The sequence below is a fragment of the Eublepharis macularius genome, chromosome 12, assembly GCF_028583425.1.
Source record: "Eublepharis macularius isolate TG4126 chromosome 12, MPM_Emac_v1.0, whole genome shotgun sequence".
Taxonomy (NCBI): domain Eukaryota; kingdom Metazoa; phylum Chordata; class Lepidosauria; order Squamata; family Eublepharidae; genus Eublepharis; species Eublepharis macularius.
The window spans coordinates 59,240,094-59,251,392 of NC_072801.1; the positions used below are offsets into that span (position 1 = coordinate 59,240,094).

The following is an 11,299-nucleotide window of genomic DNA, read 5'->3' on the forward strand; positions in this document are numbered from 1 at the left end:
TTCCCCTTTGGTTCATCACCCCCCTTTTCTGTCTCCCCAGAAGTAGCAGGATCTGGTGAACTTGACAACAGCATTGGGTACAGGAATGCCAAAACAGCTTCGGAGCATGTGCAGAGTGGGGAGGATTCTAAAGCAAAGGGTGTGAGTGAACAAATTTGAGCTCCAGTAGCTTTTCACTTTAAAAAATGGGGCCCTACAGGAATCTGTGTTCTCCTGTTCAGGCCAAGGAGATGCATACCTGTGTTCCCTCTACACCTGATCCCATTCCCCATTTCTGAGTCTTTACTGCCCCCTGCTGGTTCTCTTCCCCTACAAAAATCTGAACGGCCAAGTTCACCGTTAATCGCAGAGACAGCTGCTCATCTGGAGCTATGATTTGGGAGCAGATAGAAGTGCTTTTGGTTTCTTTCTATCATGTGGGCAATGCGCTGGGGGATCTGTTCTGCAGGGGCAATCAGCAGCATCTGAGGAGCATAAGATAGGGTGGAGAGTGCAGTGGGAGGAAACAGGGACAAGACCCCCAGGCAAGACCCCCATCTTTTGCAGCAGATGATCTGACGACAACTTGCAGCAGATTCAAAACAGTGCTTATAGTAGGGAGATGGAACACCTGGGTTCTTAGGAAGCAGAGGAGGACAGGGAAGTCTAAGAAATTAGAATTCAAGTGGAGAGGGAGCAGTAATCCAGAAGACAGAATGCAAGATCCAGCTGGAAAGGCATGGTGTCTCAAGGGCACCAGCAGAAAAACTGGAAGTACAACTTCTGCCATAATGTGAATTATGGGGGTAAGGGAGAGGGAAGTGTGATTATTGAGAAGAGTCCCCTTTCTTCTGCCCTTATGTTACAGTGGATGGTGAAACTGGGATCCCACTCAGGTTAACTCTCTGTCTGCCCCAGGTGGTGGCCATTGCCTCTTGAGGACTCGGCCGGGCGCAGAAATATGCCCAGACCCACAGCACCCCCAAGGCCTATGGGTCTTATGCAGAACTGGCTCAGGACCCAGATGTTGGAGAGCGACTTTCATCTAAAAGGAGTGGGGCTCGGCCAGGGAACTTGGATAGCCATGGGGAGGGTATATGGAAAATGCCATTTGACTGGATTCACTAACTGTCCATCTAGTCCCATACTGATTGACAGGGTGGCTTTCTAAGCTCAGCTGCCCAACCGAGCGAGCCCCAAAGGGATCATCAAAGCAAGTTGTCCCCAACAAGGATAATAACAACTGTGCTTATATAATGCTTTTCTAGACAGATTAATGCCTCACCCAGAGCAGTGAACAAGTTAGCGTTTTATTATCCCCAGACTACAGCTGGGGAGCTGGGGCTGAGAGGAGTGGTTTACCCAAGGCCACCTACTAAGCTCATGGCAGTAGTGGGATTTGAACTGGTAGAGTGCTGATTTGCAGCCAAACCACTTAACCACTGTGCTACAGCAGTCCTCAGTCTACCATTGAAATCAATGGGCCTAGACTGGAGTAACTTTGCTTAGGATTGTGCTGTTAGTTGGATTCAGTGGTTAGAGATAGAAAGCAGACTACATACAAATTGCCTCCCAAATTAATAAAAATAAATAAATAATGGGAAGGCTCAGTTTGGATCTGTGCCATGGTGCTGAAGGAGAGGTTTATGATCCATTTCCTAATGTTTTCCTTTTCCTGCAGATTCCAGGTTTTTGCTGGTGCCTCGAACAGCTGATGGTCAATGGGAAGAACAAGGAATTCCCCCTTCCTCCTCTTTCCCCAAAACTGAAATTCTTTACCAGCACTGGTCTGTTTTGTGAAGTGGAACATGTCTTCTCCAATGCCACTATCCCAGACACTTCTGGGAGTGGGAGATCACAGTATCTGAGTGTCGGGGCAGGGAAAAGCTGTGTGGCAACTGAGGTGCAAGGCCCAATCTTGACTCTCTGCTCTCTCGTTCCTATCCTGCAGGTTTGAAGGAGAGCCCCATCTTGTCTCACACAGAGAGCCAACTGGTCCACTCTATCCTGGATGAAGTCCATAAGCAGCTGGGGGTGTCATATTCACAGGACCCACCCTAATCCGTCCTCTGTGCATTTTTTGAGCCTTGTGTCTGCAATTGTCAAGAAAACAAGATGCCAATAAAACAGATTGTGTCAATGTCAGCGGAAGGATTTCTCTTTCTGTGGATTTTTCAAGGAGGCGCGTAGGATGTGTACACTTAGTTCAGATATAATAGCAAAACAAGGTTTACCAGTATATGTTCAAACTTGAGGAATCCTTAGGGACAGGGACATGGTGAGGCCTTGCAAGTGTTGAGGCCTGCCAAGCCAAGGGCATCACCATTGTCACTTTATGAGGGAAGCTGAGAAAGTCAGAATCAGCAAAGTCTGTCTTCTTTTTTTCTGTGTTCCTTCTGGGCCAGGATCCCAGAAAGCTTTTAAAGTTGCATCTTCCCTGAGAATCCTCTCAGGAATTTCAGTGGTGTGAGAGGAACTTGCATGTCTGCCCAAATAGGAGACGTTGGGACTTGGATCCCTTGGCAATCTTAAGCTCTTCCTGTAAACTTCGCCCCCTTTGAGGATCTTGCTGTGCTCAGGGTCTTAGTAGCCAAAAGGGAATTTGCTTCAGGGTTACTGTGGGAGAAGAATGGCCAGGTTTACTGACCTGGACGGCTCATACTTGCCCGATTTTGTCACATCCTCAGAAGTTAAGCAGGGTCGGCCATGGTTAGTTCTTGGATGAGAGACCACCAAGCAACGCCTTGGGTTGTCCTTTGTCTTGAAAACACCATGGGGGGGGGGTCTCCATAAGTTGGCTGTGTCTTGACAGGAAAAAAAATTCCTGAGGCTTTACTGCCCCCTGCTGGTTCGCTTCCCCTATAAAAGGCTTGATGGCCGAGTTCAAAGTTCTTTGCAGAGACTGCTGCTCTTGTGGAGCTGTGATTTGGGGGCAGGTAGCGGCACTTTCTATTCCTTTCTGTCATGGAGGCCACATGCTGGGGGATCTGCTCTGCGGGGGCAATCAGCCACGATTTCCTAGTGGCTCTGAAGACTCTTCCACCTGAGGAGCATAAGGTAGGGTGGAGAGTGAAGGGGGGGGAAGAGATGGGTACACAGGAACAAGACCTCCTGGGAATCGCTTTTGCAGCAGATGATCTGTTGATTACTAGCAGCAGCTGCAAAACGGAGCCCACAGTAGGGAGCGGGACACCTGGGTTCTTGGGGAGCACAGGAGGGCTGGGAGGTCTAAGAAATTAGAATCCAAGGTATGGGAAATAGCAGGATTTGAGTCCAGTGGCACCTTGGAGACCAACCAGATTTTCAGGGTATGAGCTTAGATCCTCTGGGAAAGGAATGGTCTTTCAAGGGCACCATCAGAAAAAGTGGAAGTACAATGTATTTATTTATTCATTTATAGTTTCAATTTATAGACCAGCGCTACCCCTGAATAAACACAGGTCAGGGCAGTGAACAGCAAAATGATTAAACATTAATAAATAATAAACTATTTAAATGATCCAAACAAAAGAGGGCAGGAAAGGAAAAGGAGGAGGAGGGAGGAGGAGGAGGAGGAGGAAGTGCCAGTAGGATGCAGTAATGAGAATTACTGGTGGAGGGAAGCAAGATCCTCGAGACGGGGCCCCTTTCTTCTTCCATCATGTTATCGTGGATGGTGAAGCTGGGATCCCACTCAGGTTAACTCTCTGTCTGCCCCAGGTGGTGGCCATTGCCTCTAGAGAACTCAGCCGGGCGCAGAAATATGCCCAGACCCACAGCATCCCCAAGGCCTACGGGTCTTATGCAGAACTGGCTCAGGATCCAGATGTTGGTGAGCAACTGTCATCTATATGGGGGGGTGGGGCTTGGCCAGGGAACTTGGATGGCCATGAAGGGCATGGAGAAAATGCCGTCATTTAAGTCTAACTGACCAGCCCGTATGGATGGATAGGGTGGCTTTCAAATCCCTTAGACAGGGGTCTTCCCAGGCGTCCTATTAGAGATTCTTTCCATTGGAGATGCCAGAGACTGCACCTAGGAAACTTCTGCATGCAAAGAAGATGCTAGTGTGATCTAGCGGTTAGAGTGCTGGATTGGGACAAGGCTGAAATATGCACTCAGGCCTAACAGTTCACTGGTTTGTCTTGGGTCTCTTGCTGTCTCTCAGCCTAACCCACTTGAAAGTGTTATTGTGAGGATAAAATGGTGTGTGTGGGGGGGGGGAACACGGGTAGTACTCATCGCGCATCCATGTCTCTCCTCTGCATGTTCACAAGGGCAAACTTCCTGTGCTGCCCCATACCAAATGAAAATACTTGACAATTATAATAATCTTTGGGGGCTTTGCTTTGAATGCTCCCATCATTAGTGATTGGATAGGTATAGCAGCCCAAGAAAGGACCTTCTAGGTTGTGGCACCAAAAAGTTCCCTCCCCAGGGAGATTCATCCATCCCCCTTGATTGGTGTCTTCTGCCAGCGGGTGAAGTTTTCTATTTTGTCTGGAGTTCCTGTACTGACTCTTCTTTTTTTAAAAAATGTTGATTTTATATCTATGCATTGTTTAATGTTGATTTTAATGTCTTTTTCATTTTTACTACTGGAGGGTCCTAATTGAGTGGAAAAGCAGCAGAAAAATGTTTTAAAAATAAAATTAATTAAACTCAACTCTCAGGAAAGGGAATCTTGCCTGGTACCACAATACCAAATTAATAACAGGGCAAATGTGTCTTTAACTTACCTGTTCTTAACATTTATCATATGGGGATGTTCATCTGTTTTTTGCTGGTACCACACCAGCAGTATTGTATGTGTGTAGCAGGGTGAGAGATAAGAAAAGAGGAAAGCTTTTAGGGTAGGTGGGAATGCAGCGAGGATGGGGCTAATTCCCCTGGCCCAACTTTCAAACCCTTCTTCTGGGAGCTGCTGGATTAGGCAATTTTTCCCCCTAAGGTTGTGCTGCACTAATCTTGAGTGTGTTCCCTTCTATAGATGTGGTGTACGTGGGGGTAATCCATCCGTATCATCTCCCATCCACCCTCCTCTTCATCCAGGCCGGAAAGAATGTGCTCTGCGAGAAGCCGTTGGGAATGAATGCTGCCGAAGTCAAGGCGATGGTGCGAGCAGCCAGAGAAAAGGGCGTCTTCCTCATGGAGGTAAGAAGCTTTGGGGGCTCTTATAGAACAGCAAGATTTGGGTACAGTAGCACCTTAGGGACCAACTAGATTTCCTGGGTGTGAGCTTTCTAACTGAGACTCAAGGCAGATTACATAGCATAAGTCAATATGATCTACAGCTGGCTCATCCAATAAACAATGCTATAAGGTTTGGATAGCAGAGAATTTGAAAACAAGCAGACATCTGATACAGAGCTAAAAGAATGCTGAAAGAAAACAACCAATTAAAGATGACACATTAAATGATGCAGAAATTCCCTAATTTCTCTATGCCTGAAAAGTCACTGCCAGTCAGAATAGACAATACTAAGCTAGATGATCAGTGGCTTGGTTGGTAAAAGGCAGGTTCATATGGTCAAATATGGTGTGACTTTTGCCTCTGTAGCATTTAAATCCAGATGCAACCTCCCGGATAACGTTCTTTTCCTATTGCAGGCCTTCTGGAGCCGTTTTTTCCCTGCTTCAGAGAGGATCCACTCCCTGCTCAGTGCAGGGATCATCGGGGATGTGGTAGTGGTTCATGCTGAATTTGGACTCCCTCTGCTAACAGTGCCCAGGTGTACGGAGAAAGAGCTGGGCGGAAGTGGTGTGCTGGATATAGGTCTTTACTGTGTCCAGTTGGCCTGTATGATCTTCAACGGAGAGAAGCCGGAGTCCATTGTGGCCTCTGGTTTTCTGCATGACACGGGTCAGTCATGGGGAGGGTTGGGGGGGGGGCGTTACGTTCATGGGGTTTCCTGAAAGGATTGCCTTTTGGTAATGTGGCTAGAGTGGCTCTGTGCTTAAAAACAATTGCTACTTTGCAACTTGCATTTTAGAGATTCAGCAGAACTGGAGATATTTTGCACAGAACTGCAATGGTGGTAAGGGAAACATGAATGAAGAACGATTGACCAGCTAGTGTGTACCAGTGGTTAGTGTCGGAATAGGATCGGGGGAATCGCAACTCTACCATGAAGCTTGGTATCAGCCATTCTCTCTGTTTAGTCTACCTTACAGGGTTGTTGTGTGGATAAATGGAGGAGAGGAGAATAGGTTAAGCCTCTTTGGGTCCCCATTGGGGAAAAGGTGTGTCCATATGCAAATAAACAACAGAGCTGCCAATTCCAAACAAGGATCCATCGAATTGAGCATCATGTTCTCCAGAAGAGTTGCTTTGGAGTGTGGATTCTATGGCATCACATTCAGCTGATCTCCCTCCCCAAATGCCATCCTTCCCAGCCACCACCCCAAATATCCAGGAATTTCCCAAGGTAGTGTTGGCAACCCTGGGTGCTCTAGAACAGTGTGGCACCTGTGGGCACCATGTCACTTGCCTTTTACTTCCCTTGGTACCTGCCAAGCTTCTCAGAATGTTGGTGGGGGTCATGTGGGGGTGCCAGACCCCCGGTGGGGGGGATCCCCCGCCCTCCCCCCCACACCCTGCCCCCCATTTACGTGGACAGCAGGGGGATTGCTCCCCTGCAGAGCTGTGCACGCCCACGGATCGGGCCCTTTTTGAGGTGCTTCCCGGAAGTGACATCATCACGCTTCCCAGGAGCGCTTCCCGGAAGTGACGTCATCATACTTCCTGGGAGCATTTCCTGGAAGTAACATCATCGTGCTTCCCGGGAGCGCTTCCTGGAAGTGACATCATCGTGCTTTGCGCGCACGCGCACCCCCCTCCATCAAAAATTAGGTGAGAGCCAGGCCCCCGATCCCCCGCTGGAAGATTGAGGGGGCCTGGCAACCCTAGGGTCATGGTAAGGCAGAGCTTGTTATTGGCTGCCATCAGTCCAATGAAAGTGATCTTCATGGCTGGTAATTTCCTTATTCAGCATGTGGTTCCATTACCGCTTCAGGCTTGTCTTCTTTCCCACCCACCCCACAATCTTTTTCTCCCCCTCCCCCTCTTTCTATCTTTCCTTCATTTCTCTTTATTCACTAGTTGAATTTTGGCCCGTTAATCCTTTACTAAAGACATAACGTCCTTCCAAAAGCAGAGGGCAGCCCTTGATGTTGAGCTTAGGTATTGCTCAACAAAGCAGCTGCAGGCAGAGAATCGGTTTTTGTGGTTGGGGTGGGGGGAATTCCAGATAAGAGCCTGCGTGGCACTGCCGTGGTCAATTATGTATTTTTCCCTCAGGGGTAGACAAAATAGGTTCTATTATCCTGAACTTCTCACGGAGTCGCCAAGCTGTCCTCACTTACACCTTGATGACGCAGCTGCCCAACCAAGCGAGCATCAGTGGGACCAAAGGGATCATCGAGGCAAGTTCTCCCCAGCAAGAATGTATGAGTTGGAGGGGTGCTTACTGCTGTCGTGCTGGAGAGAGGAAAAGTGGGCCTTGATCAGAACTAGAATCCTAGAGCAGAGGCTGTAGGAAACTCAGAGGAAACTCGACAAGGGACAGTTAGGTCATGATGGAAAAGCCCAACGCTGAAGCTAGTACGTAACATTCTACTGGAGGGAGGCCTGGAGATGTTTTAGACGTAATTGGATTCAGTGGTGAGGTGCAAATCAGACTTCAAATTGCAAAAAAACCCCTTCAAACTCTGGGAAGTTTCAGTTTGGATCTGGGCCTTGGTGCTGAAGGGGTGTGTGTGGGGAGGATAATTGCCTCTTTATCAAAACCAGTCCTACTGGGCTACTGTTAGCTTAATCCCAGAGTGGCGGAGAGGTGCAATAGTGTGAGTTGGGGATCTCAGTCACAGGTCCCTACAAGTGTGTAATTTGGACCGCTGACTGGGCCAGACATACACTTTCAAGCCACCTCTGTTACAGAGGGGACAAGGGGCTAAGCAGAATTTCCTGTGATCTTGTGCACTTCTTCTGGGCCTTTCCTACATCTCTGCCTCTTCCTACAACTAGCAGAACAGATTATGCAAATATGTTGGGTTTGCATATGCAATAGAATTCCATTTTTTCTGGTGCAAGATTAGGGTTACTTGGGTGCATAACTCTTGCTTCAGCAAATTAAAACCTCAATATATACATAGCTTGAGAACTGACAGCTAGTAATGGCTTAATCTCTGCACGTCACTTTTACAGGCAAGGCCCTGGAGCGATCCTTTTTTTGATCTCCAGTACTGAAACCCATTTTAACTTATGATCCATTCTCTATTTCATTTGTCTGCAGATCCCAGGATTTTTCTGGTGCCCAAAGCAGCTGGTGGTCAATGGGAAGAATGAAGAATTCCCCCTTCCTGCTCCCTCCCAAAAACTGAACTTCTTCAACAGCACTGGTTTGCGTTATGAAGCTGAACACGTCCGACAATGTCTCCTCCAAGGTAAATACTCCAGACTCTGCTGAGAGGGGTAGATCACAGCATCAGAGTGCCAGGGCAGGGCAAGGCTGTGTGGCAACTGGGGTGCAAGGCCCAATTCTGACTCTGCTCTCTCGTCCCTATCCTGCAGGCTTGAAGGAGAGCCCCGTCATGTCTCACGCAGATAGCCAGTTGGTCCACTACATTCTGGATGAAGTCCGTAAGCAGCTGGGGGTGTCGTATTCACAGGACCAACCTTAACTTCTCCTTTGCATGTTTTATCAGCCTTGTGCCTCCAATTTATGGAGAAAAAATTCAATAAAACAGATTGTGTAGATGTCAGTGGAAGGACTTCTGTTTCTGTGGATTTTTCAACCAGGTGTGTGGGATGTACAAGGATTGCCAGTATATAGAGGATCCTTAGGGAGGAGGAGATGATGAGTCCCTGGATGTGGGAAAAGGCCTAAGGAGCCAAGGGAACCACCTCCTCCCATGTGCTTTGAGCACCAGCAAAGGACCTTATACTAGACATTTATGCAATCACTATTTACTACCATTATTTACAGTTCACTTTTCTTACTGAGACTCAAGATGGAATTGTTAGGGGATTCTTATAAGAAGCAGCTGGATGAATATTCAGTCCTTTATTAGTTGGGATTTTTATGAGGGCATATCTCTCTGTTAGTCTTGCCTGCCTTGTCTTGTAATGCCCCTTCACTTTCTTCTACTCTTCTGTGACCTTTAATAAACTGTAACGTAAGTGAAGGCACTGCGAAAGGGGGGTGTTTTGAGTTAACAACAGATGTGACTGCAAGAACTGCTGTAGTGTTGTTTTCTTGATACCCCTCTTATCAGCTCATGATTCTACCTTTCTAGTCTTTGAAAAGATGAAAAGAGGAGCCAAAGAAGTGTTAAACTACACACTTTATAGTTTATATGGCATGTTATTTCTTTAGATTGACCTGCCACTCTTTGAAAACTAATGTTAACCCTTGAGATTTTATTGGTTTAAGTTTGTTTTCTGTAAACTTTTATGTTGCTGTAAATAATTTCTTGTCTTAATTCTGTGTGTAAGAAAATATAAATGTGGGTGCCTACGAGGTGGCTTGACTCAATAAAAGAAGCCACGTCCTCCAGTTTGCAGGATCTGAGTAGGTCTGTTAGAGAGAGAACGTTTTGGAGGTCTTTCATTCATAGGGTCGCCATAGGTCGGAAACGACTTGACGGAACATAACACATACCTAGTTAGGTATGCGCTTTGGCTGAGTTGTCAAAGTACATCAGTTTATTTGAATGTTTTCTCCAATAAACTTTTATTGCCAATTATTATCTGCCTTGGTTTAATTTAAAGGCTAGAGTTTTGGTTGGAGACATCCTAAACTGGGATTTTGTGGGAGAATTTCCTTCACAGGAATACACACGGTAAATCATTGCAACCAACAGGACATCTAATAAGCAATGTATACAGAATACCAGAATTGTGGGTGCTGTCCTGACCTTAAGCAGGCCATTCCACAAGGTGGGGGCCACACCAGAGAATGCACATGAACAGCTGTTGATCTTGCCCATTTGCAGAGTGGCAGCTGCAAAAGGCCTTGAATAGAGGGGTGGCGCTGTCATGACAGCAGGGGGAGAGGTGATCCTGCAAATATAAGGGTCCAAGGCCATGACAACCTTTGTACATAATAGCCAGTACCTTGAACTGAACTCTGGTAACTGATTGGTAGCCAATGGAGTTACTGCAGAATGGATGTAATAGGCATGTTCCACCTAGCTTCTGATAACAGCCGAGCTGCAGAGTTCTGCACCAACTGGAGTCTCGACTCTGAGGGCAGATCTATATACAGTGTATTACAGTAGTCTAATCTCGATGTTACCATGGTTTGGATCCAGGTGGCCAGATTGGTTGAGCTCCTGTTGCAAGCTTTGGCAGAAGGCTCTTTAAGATGAGATGATTTTTGAAAAGAATGTGAATTTATAGAAGATTATTCCCTGGCTAGAAAGGATCATTGGATTTCATTCCAGCAAGGGAAAACCTTTGCCCTGTGACCCAAGTTCAATTAAACAATTAAAGTTGCAGCGGACAAGTGATACTTACAATCCCCAACAGAAATATTTGAGTGAGAAACGAACTCTGCTCTATGAGAAAGTTCTCTGCCAACTGACAGGAACAAATCCGAGTTTGGCAGGAACTAAAAGTATCTAAGTGGCCTGCTTACAATGGAATGAATTTGTATTCCAGTATGGAAAAGAACAGGGTCTTTGCACACAGTTTCTTCTTTCTTTTAGATCTTAGAGGAAATGCTTTTCTCTTAGAGTGGCAAGGACAATTTTTTTGGCACCATGTTCATTTTCTGTGGCTAAAGGTGCTGCTGAGGTCCAAAAACACCCTCCACCGTCTCAGCAGCTAGACTCAGCCACTCACCGGCTGTACAACTAGAAGGGAAGCAATGGCATCGGGTTGCCAACTTCCAGGCGGTGCCTGGCGATCTCCCGGAACGACAACTGAACGCCCGACTACTGAAATCAGTTCCTCTGAAGAAAATGACTGCTTTAAAGGATGGACTCTATAGCATTATACCCCAAACTCGACCCTCCCTAGGCTCCATCCCCTAAATCTTCGGGAATGTTCCAAAGTGGAGGTGGGAACCCTAAGCCGCGTAAAATGTACTATCGCTCCCATTGAAAAGGAATCGCCCTTAGTGGCAGCCTTGGCACATGCTTCTTCAGCCCCTTCCGCCCTTAAGTGGTAACTCACTTCCGGTCACCGTGGCTCCTTTTGTCGCTCTTCGTCAATGTTTCTAGCTTCCACCTAGAGAGGGAGAAAGGCTACTGAATAAGGGCGCTCTGAGTCTCGAGATTTCATTCCCGGAAAAATTTTTATTGGTCTTTAATTTGCCACCAGACCCAAATCCTGCTG

General features: G+C 46.9%; 1 protein-coding gene across 1 annotated transcript; it reads left to right on the forward strand.

Moving 5' to 3' along the window:
• Positions 1-2,882: 2,882 nt before the first annotated feature.
• Positions 2,883-9,706, forward strand: LOC129338951 (trans-1,2-dihydrobenzene-1,2-diol dehydrogenase-like). Its single transcript, XM_054993521.1, has 7 exons — positions 2,883-3,036; positions 3,679-3,790; positions 4,949-5,112; positions 5,569-5,821; positions 7,259-7,383; positions 8,253-8,403; positions 8,531-9,706. The coding sequence occupies exons 1-7, from the start codon at positions 2,944-2,946 to the stop codon at positions 8,638-8,640; spliced, it is 1,008 nt and encodes a 335-aa protein (XP_054849496.1). The 5' UTR covers positions 2,883-2,943; the 3' UTR covers positions 8,641-9,706.
• Positions 9,707-11,299: the final 1,593 nt, after the last annotated feature.

What these genes read in the sequence shown, in the direction of transcription:
- LOC129338951 (XM_054993521.1), top strand. Translation starts at nt 2,944, where the DNA reads ATGGAGGCCACATGCTGGGGGATCTGCTCTGCGGGGGCAATCAGCCAC. An exon ending in TTCCACCTGAGGAGCATAAG is followed by an intron (nt 3,037 to 3,678) that starts GTAGGGTGGAGA and finishes TGTCTGCCCCAG; the next exon opens with GTGGTGGCCATTGCCTCTAG. An exon ending in CCGACAATGTCTCCTCCAAG is followed by an intron (nt 8,404 to 8,530) that starts GTAAATACTCCA and finishes CCTATCCTGCAG; the next exon opens with GCTTGAAGGAGAGCCCCGTC.